Source organism: Oryctolagus cuniculus, chromosome 3 (assembly GCF_964237555.1).
Source record: "Oryctolagus cuniculus chromosome 3, mOryCun1.1, whole genome shotgun sequence".
Classification (NCBI taxonomy): Eukaryota; Metazoa; Chordata; class Mammalia; order Lagomorpha; family Leporidae; genus Oryctolagus; species Oryctolagus cuniculus.
The window spans coordinates 27,629,359-27,646,334 of NC_091434.1; the positions used below are offsets into that span (position 1 = coordinate 27,629,359).

Below are 16,976 nucleotides of genomic sequence, written 5' to 3' on the forward strand. Positions count from 1 at the left end.
CTCCCAGGTTATTGCTTATATGGTGTGTGAAATTGATCAGATTTTATATATATTTTCCTTTGTGTGTGTGTGTCTTCCATTGTTAAATGCCATAAGCAAAAGAAATTCACCTTTGGGTTAGAAGCCTTTTGAAGCATTTAAGGCTGTAATAATCTTCAGTTGTACTTGCTCCTTAAACAAAGCAGCTGTAGATGCACACATTGGCAGTAGAAATCAGTTTACTGACCTTAAACCTCATGGTGGATGATATGTCTTTACATAGATAGTCATTCTTCGGTTGACAAATAGGCTGCACTTCTGGAACTAAACTCTTCCGGATCCAGAACCAGAGACAGTGCTTTCTCCTTGCTGGGCATCCTGATGATTTCTGTTTACTACCATGGTCCTTGAGGAAAAAGCATGATTATGCTGTTCAAACATTGTTTTTATTAGCAGACAGTTCATAAAATCATTTTCCATGAAATACAATATCTAAAGAGACCTTCAGCATTGCCTTCCACTTTTCAAATTCACTGTATTCAATAGCTTTTATTGAATAGCTGAGCAGTAAGTGCCAGGGTTTGTATGAAGAGCTATAATATACACAGAGTACAAGAAACCATTTATGAAATTTATAAATACATTGAAAATCTTAGAGGTAAGATGCAGACATGGCAGAGAGATTAAAAACAATAGTTCTTATGTAATGATGTTGTAATTTGATTTTCAACTCAGATTATCTGCAGACAGTTCAGCTGCCTGGCTATTATAAAATATAATATTTATAATTACTAGCATCTATTTGAAAACTTTATTTTTCCAGACACTTTTCCTATATCTTCCAATCATATTACAATGGCTATGTAATAGAAATATTGCTATCTCTTTTGCTAAAGTTTCAGAAACTCTAACTCAATGAGAATGAACAACCTCATCCAGGTTGTAACACAACTGAGTACAAAGGCTAGATTTTGAGTTTAGTTTTGCCTGGTAAACAAATCATATTTTCCATTATACTTTTCTACAGGCTAAATCCATACTTTTAAAAGTTATTTGTGTTTTTATAAAAAGTTCTGAAATAGGGTCCGGCACTGTGTTGTAGTGGGTAAAGCCGCCGCCTGCAGTGCTGGTGTCCCATATGGGCACCAGTTAGAGTCCTGGCCACTCTACTTCCTGTCTAGCTCTCTGTTATGGCCCAGGAAAGCAGTAGAAGATGGCCCAAGTCTGTGGGCCCCTCTACCCACGTGGGAGACCAGGAAGAAGCTTCTGGTTCCTGGCTTCCAATCAGTGCAGCTCTGGCTGTTGAGGCCATTTGGGGAATGAACCAGTGATAGAAGACCTCTCTCTTTCTCTCTCTCTCTCTCTCTGCCTCTGTTTCTCTGTAACTCTGTCTTCAAATAAATAAATAAAATAAATCTTTAAAAAATTCTGAAATAGTAACAGCATTCTGCTACTCAGATTGTTTCTGATGATTGAAAGGCCGTTAGAAATGGCCACTAGTGTTAACTCCCATGGTTAGCCATGTTCTTGTCAGGTTTTACAACACTTGACTCATAGCTTAAGATATCTCTTGACTTATACCCAGATTTGCTAACATTTGATCAAAGCATGTTATTCACTCTGTTTTATCATCATACAATCCTTCTATTGTTGTTTCCTGTAATTTTATTTGCAATCATTGCACGTTGTAATTCATGGTCAGCAGTGGAGTTTCATTTTGAGATGTTTAAAAAGATATTTGCTCATAGAAAGGTTTGAAGAATACCTAAAAATATGACTGCGAATATGAGCAAACAGAAAAGAGACATTAAAATGAAGGCACAACGTGTTTGCTGTTACATATAAGAATTGTATGTTTATCTCCTTTAATTCAAAAATCTTTTGTATCCATGAATATCTCTACATATAAATGTTGATCTCAGAGATTGGTTAACATAATTTCTGTCCAGTTATTTGTACCTATTCTCTGGAAAGAAGAATATAAGGGACAGTGTGAATAGGGGTCTCACTATCATTATCAACAATTCACTGTGGCTGGTTTTGTTCAAAGTTGCTTGGACATATTCCTTTTTGGCATCAATTTAGAATGATATCCAGGGTTCATATAACAAAAGGGTGTTTGTTAAGGTAAGGTTTCAGTTACACATACTACTTTTCACCACCAGGGAGTAATATACAGAATGAATACCAAAAGACACCAATTCCTCCAGTCTCAGAATCTTTGCCAGGGAATAGCTGTTACTTTTAATCTGACCCTCTATGAAGGTAATAAAAGTATTTCTAAGGATAATTTAATATATTGTTCTGGAATGAGAAGTTTCTATGTAATATAAAGCAATTAATTGAAATATAAATACATTGAATAAAATGTGAATGAAAAATGTACTGATTTGTATTTTACTCTTTTCCTGTGGCTAAAAAGTCACTTGAATTCCTCTTCTATAGTAGTTAACCGTTTTCTGTGTGTTCATAGTTGTTCTCACATCCCATCTGTCATACATTTTGGAGCCCTTAATATTTACAGCTTCTGCTAATGTCTGTTCCAAATGCCATGCTAAGTGCTACATCTTTATCTGCTGATAGCTAGAAAGATTTCTCCATCTAGTAATCACTGAAAAATTGCTATTAATATCGCTTTTTTGCTCTGAAACTTTTCTTTGACTCAAATGTGCTTCATCTGCATTTTCTCGGCTAATCCCATTAATGTGTTCCTCCATCCCACCATAATCCAATGAATTTCTAGTTCTTGATAAGGGGAGCCACCTCCTATGCAAGATTGGAGGATTGTTAAGAGAAAGGATGCATGTTATGACATATTCTAGATAAAATATTAATAATATTGCCTCTATTTCCAGTGTTGGCTTTCATGCTATCATTGTGTCCCAAAGCATTCCATAATTATGTACAAGTTAAAGGATTATTCTTAGAAAGAAATGAATTTTACTTTTCAGAACAAATAATGTCAGAATGTAGTTATTACCTAATTTCTAAGAATACAAAGAAGTAATAGCTCAACCACCAGCACAGAGGTTGAAGGAGGAATTGTAGAACTCTAGGCTAAATTCTTTGGGGCAGGTACAATTTCAAATAAATGTGGTGTACAAACACCGCTTGACACTACTGACCTCTCATATTTCTTTTCTATCACCCTAAGCAATCATCTCTTCACCTACAGGCACTCAGTGTCCCAGGAATACCCAAGCGGCTCATAGTTCCCAATGTGATGCCAGAAATGAGTAATTGCAGATGTCCCTTGTGTCTTCATATCTTTCTTTGCTCCATTAGAATTTTACTCTTCTAGGTTTCTGTTGGCAGCATGGTCATCTCTAAAATTGTGAGAACAGAAGCAAGAATATAAAGAATAATTTTGTGTCATAAAGCGAGCAAGATTTATCAAATAAAATGTTTTATACTATCACTGTGGATCTATTTGTACAAAAAATTAGGATAGCCAGGTTCAATTTTAGAACTTTTAGACTTTTCAGGGATATGGTGGAATGGAGAGAGATGGCCCACAGCCTGGGGCTTCTCCCCTATCCAGTTCTAACTGCCTCATAAGAGATCTTGCCGGAAAGTAGTGTGCATTCTGAACCACACATCCAGGATCTGTCCACTTTCCTTGGAAATATCTGCACCTGGACCACCTGTCCTTACTAGATGTATGCATGTTGTGGGAACACTCTTTTTTTTTTTTTTTTTTTGGAAAGATTTATTTATTTATTTGAAAGGCCAAGTTACAGAGAGGCAAAGGCAGAGAGAGGTCTTCCATCCGCTGGTTCACTCCCCAAATGGCTACACTGGCCAGAGCTGCACCCATCTGAAGCCAGTAACCAGGAGCTTCTTCCAAGTCTCCCACCTGGGTACAGGAGCCCAAGGACTTGGGCCATCTTCTGCTGCTTTTCCAGGCCACAGACGAGAGCCAAATCAGAAGTGGTGCAGCTGGGACTCGAATTGGCTCCCATATGGGAGGTGGCACTGCAGGCAGTGGCTTTACCTACTATGCAACAGTGAAGTCACCGATGGCACATTCTGCTCTCTGGGGACTGAACTGGGAAAAAGGATCTCAGGCCTAGATGAGGACTTGGGGTTACTTAGGAAGATAATGCTGAAATCACAGAGATTGGAACATAGTCTAGAAGGAGAGGTTGGCCTTTTGCTTTTACCCAAAGTTTGATCATTGTAAAGGATTAGGCCAGGAAAGGGCCAGCATGCTCAACAAATACTTGTTGGTTTCTTATTGATAGTGTTCTAGGCACATGGAATAAAAAGTGAGCAGCTCAGTGTACTTTTCCAGCTATATTCTGGACATGGGAAGCACATATTATAAATGCTAATTGTGACAACCATATCAGTTATATGTTAGAAGGTAAAAAGTACTGTAAAATTTAGAGCAGGGAAAATATTCAATAGATGAAGCAGAGCTGGCTTTAACTGGAAAAGTAATATTTGAGCAAGTTAAAGGCACTGAGGGAGTTATTCAATATATCCAAGATATAGAGAAACACAGACCCTCAAGGCTGTAGTGAACACCTGGAGATGGCATCACACTTGACAACAAGGAAACTCATATAACTGGAATACAGAGAGCAAGGCAGAGAGTTAAAAGGGGAAGTAAGAAGAACTGACAATCAGAATCTATTGTGCACTGTTCTTTAACAGAAATATAACAACAATACAAATGTAAATAAAAAACATTGCATAGCCACCATAAGGTAAAAAGAAATAGGTAACGTCAATAACTACATTACAGAACATTAAATTTCAGGCATTATTTCAACATATAGTTTTTGATTCCCATAGTGCATTTTATAATTGTGTTACATCTCAATTCATTTTAGTTAAGATTTCCATTGCTCAGTAGCCAAATACAGATAATGGTCTTTGAACAGTAGAGAAATACATGACTTTCTCTATTGCTGAGTGACTTGGGAGACATTTCAGGGTTTTAAGCATTGAATTGTCATGATTTATTTGTGTTTTAAAATAATCAAGGCAAGACAAAACTGAGAATACACCATAAGAGTTCAGAAATAGATTCAGGGAGGCCTACTGGACAACTCCAGATATGAGTGGTGGTGCTCAGATGATCACAATGGATGCCACAACAGGGGGTTGAATTTCAGATCACATAGAAAGCAGTCCAAACAGGATGGGTCATATTTGGTGTTTGAGAGTGGCATCCAAAATGACTTCAGGAGCTAGGACTGGAAACCATGCAGTGTGGATTGATTTCAGTGAAGATAAGGTTTTTGGAGAGACTGGGAAATACAGAAGTTCCGTTTTCAACAGGTATAACTCAATTAATGCTGCATATCCTAGTGAGGTTGTTGAATAGGCAGTTGATGTGAATTGGAACTTTAGGAGATTAAGCTCCTAAAATAATAAAATGGGGAGATAAAAACTGGGATAGTCAGCCTTGAAACTGGGTAAGGTCATCAAGGGAGTGAGAAAAAGAACAATATCAAGAACGGAGCAATGGGGCATCTGGAATTAAAAGATTTAGAATGACATGAAATGAAGTACTTCCGAGCATTTATATATTTTTAGATTTTTTTTACTTGATATGTGTGTGTGTCCATAACTGTCATGGTGAGCTCGCCTCTTTTCTGAAAACTTATAAGTTATATGAAACTCAAAATCTTTTTTTATAAACCTTCACATCTCACAAACCTTCAAGTAATTAACTAATACTATAGACAAATATAAGTAGTAGGGAGTAAAAAAAATAAACTATGGTTGTAAAGGATTTGTAGGCAGGAATCAGTTTTGAATGTGTGTTGTTTATGTGTTCTCTAGGAATGTACAGGGAATATGTTCTTTGATAAGCTTAGCACTAAACCTATTCTAGCATGATTTTAAAATTTTATTTACTTATTTGAGAGGCAGAGAGTGAGAGAAAGAGGGAAATCTCCTATTCACTGGTTACCTGTCTAAATGACTGCTAAACTGGGCTAGGCTGGGACTGCAATCCAGGTTCCCTATTTGGATGGCAAGAATTCAATGACCTAAGCCAACCTTGTTAACTCCCAAGGTCAATATCAGCAAGAAGCTGTAGTCAGCAGTCAAAGCAAGAAATGAAACCCGCATATTCCAATGTGGAGTGCAGATGTCTTTAATTGATAGACTAAACTTTTGTCCAGCAGCATCAATATAATCCTCAGTCTACAAACTAATGCTGCTTTATTTTACTTATGGTAGTTTACCAATTTGTTTTTTCCTGTAAAGTTTGATTGATGGTTAGGTGTACTTATCTCACTGTAGTCACCATAGAATGATACCTGTAGTCTTCAAATCTCAGGTGTAAAAGATAGCTAATAAAATATTCATTATTTTATTGTAAGCATATCTGTGACTTTCCAAAAGACATACACCTTATGCTTCAAATGAGATTCTATCCCTATGGAATCTTGGATTATAAAGTTAATATAAATGTGAAGATGATGTAGAATTCAAATATGGTGTGGAAATTAGTGTACTTAAACTTTAAACTTGAAGTTATAATTAAATTGCTGACTTTTATCTAATTGACTACCTGGAAGGCCAACAAGTTAGCTATAATTTTTTAACACCTACAACTGTTTGTGTCTTTTCAGTCTATTCGAGAAGTCACAGGCTATGTATTAGTGGCTCTGAACCAGTTCCGTTACCTGCCTCTGGAGAATTTGCGCATTATTCGTGGGACAAAACTTTATGAGGATCGATATGCTTTGGCAATATTTCTAAACTACAGAAAAGATGGAAACTTTGGACTTCAGGAACTTGGATTAAAGAACTTGACAGGTAGGAAAATATCCAAAATAGCAAGTAAATTTTATTTTTATACATAATACAATACACAAATACACATATGGTTACCACAGTATGTGGCAGACGGAAGAACACTCTAAAGCATTTAGGTTCCTGCTATTTGTAAGAAATGATGCCCTGTGGTGCCCTTACTTTTATTTACAGATTTACTAAATGCAGCTTGAAGGATATGTAATACTGTATCTCAGCTGAACAGAAGTACACTCTAAGGAAATGCTCAGTGACTGAAAACTGAGATATGAAGCAGGTTTAAGAATGCTATGTTTGGTGGTTTCAGGTGAACAGTGGACCATATCATCAAATCTCTGCAGTAACACCACAGCTCCCGTTCTTGTTAAAGTTCAATAATACCCAAGCCATTATATCCAGTTCTGCAAATCTTTTTTTTTTTACACAATCACTTTGCTTTTAGAAAGCAAATATAATTTATTCAGTAACTCACTAAATGTCATCATTATTCTTTCTTATAGTGCTTCAATATTATCAGAGTGATTTTATCTCCAAGATTTGAGATATGTAATATTAGAAATCTATAATTACCATCTTGCCATGAAAAACCCTGTATAGGAATTTATTTTGCCAGCTGGTCCTTGCAGTGCTACCGATATCTTTTCAGTTTCTCTGGCTCATATCCTATGAAGGTTCCAGTCAAAGGCATTTTGGCATAAGGTCTCTATTCATCAATTTTGTCATGTCTACCTGTAATCAAAATGGGTTAATTAGTAATTAATTAGCACCTAACAGTGGTATAAAGGATTTTATACTGTAATTTGATATAAATTAATATGATCTATATATTACAGCCAAATATACAGTGATTTTTTACGAGTTTTGAGTCTACTCAGTGATCATTTCCTGACATTGAAAAATTTAAAGTTTAGAGATATTAGCTTAAAATACTAAGTAAAAAACAAGGTTAATGTTGTCAAGTTAGTGAAATTGTTTCACTTATGGCATATACGAAGTAAATAGTTTTAAGTCAGAAATGCTTTTATAGTTAGCCAAACATGTGAGATAAAATTGGAATCTTTTGGATAACAAGAGGAATAATGATTATGTTGCTTATTTAGACATGATTGCTCTGGCATTGATGAAATGATGGTAAATGCAAGTTGTTCAGAATTTATAGTTTCATTCGTCATCATTTTTTCTTTTCTTGCTTTCAAAGATAGTTTTCCTATATAGAATGTGATTTTTTTTCTAAATTACTACTTATATGGAAATAATGATAGTAGGAAGGACTTGGAAATGAAATGGGTAGAGGAAAAACAGAATGATTGAAATTAGGAATCTAAAAATATGGTCTGGTTAAAGCTTGTATAAGGAGCACTTTGGTTTTTTCCTGATTTTCCACTGATTATATTTGAGAAACATTAAAACTACTAAATTTATCTTTGAGCTTTTTATAATATTTGAATTCTTTTATAATATTTGAGGCTTGTTATTGTTTAATAAGATTTGGCATTTAAAGAATCCTTTCATACAAAAAAATATTCTTCCAGAGTTTCTTATTTATTTCTATATTCAATATCCGTATGCTGAAGCATTTTTAAAAATTATTTAATCAAAATGATACTACATACAACCCTACCTGATGTATTCAGTGAGCCTACACCATGTTACTTATGATTGTGAAAGTTATTTAACTTCTGTCATACTAAAATATGACCATTATATCAAAATACTGCCCTTTGCTTTACCTGAAAGCCTTGTAATATTTTCTCTTGCAGTATTGAAAATGCATAATTATTAATGATTAAAAGAATTATTTTATTGTTTTTGAAAAGTGTATTTGCTCAAGAGTTATTAGTTTCTGTCTTGAAATGTGGATTCAACAAAAGTACAACAAAGGTGGAAAATTTAACAATTGTCCAGCTATTTTAATAGGTGAATAAAATTTTTTGCCCCAAATTTTTGTGGGAGAGTTTGTATAGATTCAGTGAATTTATTTGTGTGATCTGACTGGTTAGTGTGACTCTGCTATTAGATTCTTGAAGGACCAACAATGTCAGCATCATCTGGGTTCTTATTAGAAATGCAAAATTTTGAGTCTTATCTGAGACTTTCTAAATAAAAAACTCTGAGAGTAGAACACAACAACATGTGTTTAATGTATCCTTCCAGTGATTCTGATGATTGCTAAAGTATGAGAAACATTATTTGTGGTTGAGTAAAGATATGTTACCCAAAAATGGAAGCACAATACCTAGTAAACCTCTTAACATCTATTGGATACAACTAATTTTCACTCATTTATTATCTTGTGGAGAAAGGGGAAGGGATTGGACAGAAACAGGAAAGTTTTTGATTGAATATAAAGAAATATGCCCAAGGTTAAGATAGAAATGCATACAACAAAACTGCTTAGGATTGAGGAAGATGCTGCAAATACTTTCTATATTATCATTTCACCAAATGCAATCCCTAGACTAAGAGTTTTCTACACAATCAGAAAGAGAATGAGAAACTTGGCAAACTCTAGGTGCCCTATCATACTGGCTCAGCCTTTTCTGGCCGGGGAGCAACCACACTCCATCAGTATGTCCCTCAGGCACCTCACCAGCTCAGTCTCAAGGCCATTGGATCCAACGAGGACATGGCTGGAGAGGATATGCCTTCCTCTGCTAAGGTCACTTGCTTGTGGTTCTGGTTTTTATCAGTAAACCCCAGTGATGATATCCTGCTGGATTTTAAATTAACTCTTCTTAATCAGCATTCCTATTCAAAATTCAAATCAACATTTAATATTACATTTGCAACTCTAAGTTTAGAAGTTTCTACTTATTCACTAGTCTGACCAAAAACCGAAGAGGAGTTTCATTACACTGAGAATTCAAAACCACTATTATTTCCCCCTTTCTGAAATTTATAAATCACCTTATATGTAACTAATTATGGTTAATATTGTAAAGTTTCATTTATATGTTTTTTGTATATATGAGAGAATCTATGAGAAATACCTTAGTCCATCTATCAGATAATATCTATAATGACTAAGTATAGTAACCTGGGTACAGATTTAATATATACAAATTTTACCTTTAAACATTTAAATTTTTACTATATACATTATGAGACTGTGGAATTTGGAAGGTATAAATTAAATATTTCACTCAATATTCCCCTTCAAATGTGCATAAATCATTAATTAAAATAATACATCAAGGTAACACAATACCTTCAGTTTATCCCTTGTCATTATTCAGTAATGATCAAATAAATAACCTGCAATTAACTCTGTGTCATTCAAAGAGCGTGGATATGGAGTCAGAATTATCTGGTTGAAACACCTGAGCTTCCACTTACAGTCTGGGTGCTCCTCTGAGACTTGGATTCTTTATCTAGAAAACAGTGAACAAGATTCTCAGTCACAGCGTTGTTAGAGGCATTAAAGAAATAAAGCAGGGAACTTGGCAGCTATGGCATCTTTCATGTAGAGAATGCTAGGAAAACCTTCATGCTCTTTACCTGGATCAGTTTTGTGTTTGCATCCCTTTGTGTCAACACACTGACAAAACTATTGTCTGTTTCTGAATGTTCACTTAGATTCCTATTGCCTTGCTGGGGCTATGGATGTGAATCGTTTAGAGAAAAAGAATCTGCACGTTGTAGTGTGTCTTCTGATGCGACTTGGAAACTGCTTCATGGATGGGATCTGTTTCTCTGGCAGTGAGAAGCCTGAGGCTTAACTTTGTCTCAGGAAGAGTGCTGTCTTCACCACCTCACAGCAGTCCTTCCCTGCCTTTCCGAATCTCTGGCCAGCACCTGTTGCGTCAGCCCTTCATTGCAAATCTCCATCATCATATTTCACCCTTCATTGGCTCTGACATCTGTCTTGACCCAGACAAGGGACATACTCGTGCTGAGTTGTTTTTCTGACACTAGATTTGCTGAGCATTCTTCAACTGCTCTGTGAAAGGTCTTAGTAATGTTTGAGTGGGTTCAACCAGTCTAGTTCAGGGATTATTACTAAATAGAATGTTTGACAAAGCTACATTTACATTAGAAAAACTAGTCAGTACAGTGTGATATTTGCAGCCAAAAAATATTCTAAGACCACTACTAGCTGAAAGGATAAACTACTTGGAAAATGAATATTCAAACTAATCTATAATGAGAATTACGTGATTCAGGAAGAATCATAGAAAAATTGCCACCATCTTATGAACAAGTCAATTTTTAGATTGTGTCCACTATTTCTAGAAGTGATATTCTAATCAATGTTTTTAAAGAATGTCATTTGCTTGTTATGTAAGAGTGTGTATTGACTCGAAGGAAAATAACAATGATGTATTGATGTTTGTAGATAAAACAAGAACATGTTTCAAAAGAGGGAATGTTATAGTTGTGAGATCAGAGAGTTACAGTGGCCATTTCAACATTTTTTTTCTGGGACTTATTCTTAGCTTTAGGAAACTCATGAGTCAATTTATGGAGCTAAATGAAGGGGGATTGAAAGCTTGTTCTTCTGCAGTACCAGGAAGCAGAGAGGAGGTCAACAGTGGAGAAATAAGCCATGGGGGTGAGGGTGGGGAGTGGTGGTAGCAGAGTGGGGTTCCCATGGAATAGGATAATTCCTTCAACACTGGCTAACACGTTTTCAGACCAAACCCGTAAGATGGTCTGTTCAGGCAGTAACATGCACTTACCTTCATTTAAGTCCCATTCAGGGATCCTGGAGTCCCCATTGTCTGGAGGCTAATCTATTTAATTTTATAATATTCTTCAGGAAGCACTGGGACATGTCTAACATGTTAGGAGTCCCTGAGCAAAATAACCCTATGTGGGACCTTATACTTTTGTGATTGTTCTCTCTTGCTCTACAGATAGATGCCAATATGTGCATGTCCTTCCCTCAGGAAATGCAGTATTCTAAGTGAAGAAAAGTTTTAAAATCATCAAACCCCTTTTAAAGCTCTTTTATTGAAGAAGTATACTTCTTGCATATCACAGAAAATGGCAGAGATTCTTTGCACCTCGGAATCACCTATGCACAGGAGAAATTGATTTGTTATCTCTGTGGGTCTATAATTTCACTCTGAGGAAAGCAGTAAATATGTCAGAATACCCACCACCACCCCACACCCCAGGATATTATCTTTGTTGGGTTTACAGACACTGAACTGTAAAGAATTGACAGAGTCTCTGCATCCCTTCCCGGTCACCAAGGGAGACACAGCGATGCTGGGGCCAAAATCATTGGATCATTGTATGTTCAGATTTGCTGTCAGAGGATTGGAAGCAGTATGGATAATACCTTGAAATAACCTAAATCTGTATTTTAGAGGGAATGAAAAACATGTTGAATCTTTGACAGGCCTCTGTACAATACAAATGCATAAATACCATCTGGTTTAGTTAGAGAAGGCAGCCCCAATCTTAGCAGATACCAAAACCTTCAGTTAATCAGAGTTCAGAAATGAGGCTACTTGTTTTCTTGCAATGTTTACCAAAGATATGATAATCATGACATGTTGTTAAGAAATTGTACACTTAACAGAGTGCCTCTAGTTTCCTTATATTTGCTTCACACATAACCTTGTTAAGCTGACATGGTAAATATTTATATCTTGGTTTTATATCTAAGAAAACCAGGCTTGAGATTATGTAGCTAATAAGGAGTACCTTGTGCCAGAATCTAGGTGTGTTTTTCTTCCTATTTTTTCTTTTTTAATTTAAAAAAAAATTATATAAGGACAGCTGGCGCCGCAGCTCACTAGGCTAATCCTCTGCCTTGCGGTGCCGGCACACGGGGTTCTAGTCCCGGTTGGGGCGCCGGATTCTGTCCAGGTTGCTCCTCTTCCAGGCCAGCTCTCTGCTGTGGCCAGGGAGTGCAGTGGAGGATGGCCCAGGTGCTTGGGCCCTGCACCCCATGGGAGACCAGGATAAGTACCTGCCTCCTGCCATCGGATCAGCGCCATGCGCCGGCCACAGCGCACCGGCCGCGGCGGCCATTGGAGGGTGAACCAACGGCAAAAGGAAGACCTTTCTCTCTGTCTCTGTCTCTCTCTCTCACTGTCCACTCTGCCTGTCAAAAAAAAATTATATAAGGTGAACAAATTTCATTTATTTCATATATATAGATCTAGGAGCATAGTGCTACTTCTCGCCCTACCTTCCCTCCTGCCCATACTCTCACCCTCCCTCTTTCTTCCTTTCTTATTTTTTTTCCTTTAATTTTTACAATGATATACTTTCAGTTTATTTTAGAATCACAAGCTTAATCCTATACTAAGTAAGGAATTCAACAAATAGTAAGTAGAAAAAAACACTGTTCCTCAAAAGTATAGACAAGAGCTATAAATAATAATCAGATTCTAAAATGTGATGTTTAAGATATTGTATTCAGGAAAGACCATAGTCAGTGAAATATTAAATTGACTGTAAATGTAAACAATCACACTTAGACATGACAGCTTATAATTATACTTAAACATGAGTGGTGGTATTTTACAAATAATTTATTTTAGTTTGGATTACTGTATAAAACTTAAATATACCAGGGATGCTAAGTTAGCAAAAATTACCAAGAAATATATAAAATGAAAATATTGTAAATATGAAATTGGATTTGAGAAATTTTGCAACTTATTCCATAGCCACTGCCATTCATCTATGGCTTTTTAAAAATCAAGGCTGCTTGGGGCCGTCGCTTTAGCATAGCAGGTAAAGCCACCACCTGCAGTGCAAGGCAGCTCATATGGGTACCTGTTCGGGTCCTGGCTGCTCCACTTCTGATCAGCTCTCTGCTTGGCCTGGGAAAGCAGTAGAAGATGGCCCAAGTCCTTGGGCCCCTGAACCCATGTGGGAGACCCAGAAGAAATTCCTGGCTCCTGGCTTTAGATCTGCACAGCTCTGGGCATTGCAGCCATCTGGAGAGTGAACTAGAGGATGGAAGACCTCTCTCTTTCTGTCTCTGTCTCTTCCTCTCTTTAACTCTGCCTTTCAAATAAATAAATACATCTTTTTTAAAAAAATCAAGGCTGATAAGCATTTTGCCATGTTCACATTTATTTATTTTTAAAGCTTTATTTATTTATTTGAAAGGCAGAGTTACACAGAAAGAAGAGAGACAGAGAGAGGTCTTCCATCCGATGGTTCACTCCCCAGTTGGCTGCAATGGCTGGAACTGCACCAATCCTAAACCAGGAGCCAGGAGCTTCTTCCAGGTCTCCCATGTGGGTGCAGGGGCCCAAGGACTTGGGCCATCTTCTACTACTTCCCAGGCCATAGCAGAGAGCTGGATTGGAAGAGGAGCAGCCAGGACCAGAACCGGCGCCCATATGGGATACCGGCACTTCAGCCCAGGATGTTAACCCACTGAGCCACAGTGCCAGCCCAATGTTCACATTTATTAATAGATTCAATTTTACTGTGTTTAGGATAATTTTAGTAAGTGATGTCAATTCAAATATTTATTAGCTTTGCTTTATTCTACTTGTATAGTCAAGACATTTTGCTGAGATATGAACCATCCAAATTATCTCTACATGCCTGTCATCTCATAACTATTATATTTATGGCAAATATTTACCCTACTGCTGCAATATGCAAATATTGGGGAAGTATCTTTCCAATTATTATGACCATTTTTATAGCCATAGTTGTGTGTGGTGTCAAGAGCCTCCATTTTAATCTGTTTTATCCTGTAAAAGAGTACTGTCCAGTGGAATTATTTTTAATAGTGGAATTATGCAATTTGTGCTCTACAGTAGTGTAGCTGGTATCAAGTATGGCTACTAAATGCTTAAAGTGGAGCTAATGTGACTGAGGAAATTGATATTTAATTTTAATCAAGTTAAATTTAAGTAGCCATGTGTGGCCATTGCACTCATGTTACTCCCACACTAAGGGAGGAGCATATTTTACAGAAGCCAGCACGGTAGACAGGGGTTTATAAAAATGACTAGAACAGTCATATAGAGGCTGTGCATCTGGACTCCTGTGATTCAGATCCTATTCTGAGGCAACTTATTCAACTTACTAAAATTCAGTTTGCTCATCTTCAAGAGTGTAATAAGAATACTTAGTAGTAAGATGGTTATAAATTACAATATTAAATACAGTTTCTGAAATAAATATAATTTATTATTTGAAAAGAAGTATGCCTTTGGTTAAAAATATTTTTATAGTCATTGAAAACATGCTATGCTTATAAAATTGTAAAATGTTAAATATGCCATTTTTTATTTAGGACCTAACCATGTTTTATATTTGAGTCTGCTAAGTTCTAGATGGCATGCATTGCTTACAAATATGCTTTAAGCTGCTAGTTGTTATGGCTTGGGCTTTCTGTTGGTCATAAATATCACTCTTTAAAAATGGAGGTTTTACTTTTCACCTTTAGTTTCTGTAGTGTTATGTCTGATTAAAAATAGGTACCAACGTCTCTGTTTGAAAGAGGTGATCACTAGGAGGTTAAGCTATTATAATAGACTTTTGAAAAATCTATTAAAATTGTTTCTGGCACAGACATTGTCCATATCTGTAGGATTGCCAGGTTTATGTTTAAAATTTCTTTTCATGATAATAACAAATAAATTAAACAATGGAAGCTCCTTTGTGAAATATTTTCTGAAATAGGTTTCTCCTATTATGAGTATTTCATCAAATGTGAATCACCATCCATTTTAAGAAACCATTCTTGTTGTTATTTATAGGCCCCACTAAAAAAGGACAAAGTAAAAGCCCCAACATAAATGAACAAGATTATAAGATGAATCTTGCTTTTAAAGATATTAAATATGAAAAATGTGTTTTAGAATTGAGACAATATAATGATATGGAAAGACAGTAAGGTTCAACAAATGTATTACTTTCCTAGAATCATAGCAAAATGGCTGCTATTTTAATAGTGAAATTATGTACTTTAGAAGTATGTGAAACAAAATGCAATAAAATAATTAGATCTTATAAATGTAACTGATGAATGGGATTTTGCATTTATTTGTATCTATCACAGAAGAGATGAATGAGAATTTGCATGGTCCAACACTTTCTGTTATAATAATAAATGTTACTAACAAACAAGGAAATTTTAATTATTGCCTTTATCCCCTTAGATTTAGCTGATTTATTGACTTTACTGGCAAAAATAAAGTATATGCAGTTCAAATTTTGGAAAAAGTCAATTAACCTAGGAATGTTCTTCAAATTTTGCTCTCTTTTATCTAAAAATTGATTGTTTTGAGAGGAATAAGAGGGGGAGAAAGAAACAGAGAGGGAAGAAGGAAGGGAGAGCAAGAGAGAGAGTTTGTGTGATTTTTGGTTCACTCAACTAATACTTGCAATTTTAGGCCTGGGCTAGGGCTGAAGCAGGAAACTAGGAAGGCAATCCAACTCTCCCATGTGGCAACGAGAGAAACTCATTAATGCAACACTGCCTTCCCAGAGGTACGCAACAGGAAGCTGAAGTCAGGAGCCAGAGCTGGATATTCAACCCAGGTATTCCCAAATGGGATATGGTATCTTAACTTCTGGACTAATGCCAGTTTCCTTGCATTCTCTCAAAAGAAAGAAAGAAAAAGAGAAAGAGAGAGAGAGAGAAAGACAGAAAGACAGAAAGAAAGAAAGGAGAGAGGAGGGAAGGGAAAGGAAAATGTTTATTCTCTCTCATACTCTTTCTTTCTCTTCCTGTCTATCCCTCTGTAACTCTTTCAAAATAAATAAATAAATCTTTACAATACAAGGGGTGCCGGCAGGTGGGATGCACAACATGGTAGCATGGTGGGTAAGGCCGCCTCCTGCAATGCCGGCATCCCCTACTAGTACTAATTCCTGTCCTGGCTGCTCCACTTCTGATCTGGCTCCCCGCTAAGGGCCCTGGGAGAAACAGTGGAAGATGACTCAAGTGCTTGGACCCCTGAACCCACATGAGAGAACTGGAAGAAGCTTCTGGCTCCTGGCTTTGGCCTGGCCCAGCCCTGGTTGTTGCTGCTATCTGGGGAGTGAACCAGTGGAAGAAAAATCTCTGTCTCTCCTTTTCTCTGTAACTCAGCCTTTCAAAATAAATAAATAAATTATTATTTAAATAAAATCAAAAGTATTTTATAAAAAGCATTTTCAATGTTTTATTAAATATTATGATGTTTTGTTACATGTATGCATTATATAATGTCCTGTTAGGGCAGATATACTTATCCTTTCAAGAATTTAATATTTCTTCATGATGAAAACATGCAAATTCCTAT

The 16,976-nt window shown here is 36.4% G+C and overlaps 1 protein-coding gene across 7 annotated transcripts in view; it reads left to right on the forward strand.

Moving 5' to 3' along the window:
* ERBB4 (erb-b2 receptor tyrosine kinase 4) overlaps positions 1 to 16,976 on the forward strand; it is a 1,263,146-nt gene that overhangs the window by 645,405 nt on the left and 600,765 nt on the right. For all 7 annotated transcript variants that reach the window (XM_051849160.2, XM_051849161.2, XM_051849158.2 and 4 more), the window contains one exon: positions 6,573 to 6,759. In XM_051849160.2, coding sequence (XP_051705120.1) covers positions 6,573 to 6,759 — 187 coding nt within the window. The remainder of the gene's footprint in view (positions 1 to 6,572; positions 6,760 to 16,976) is intronic.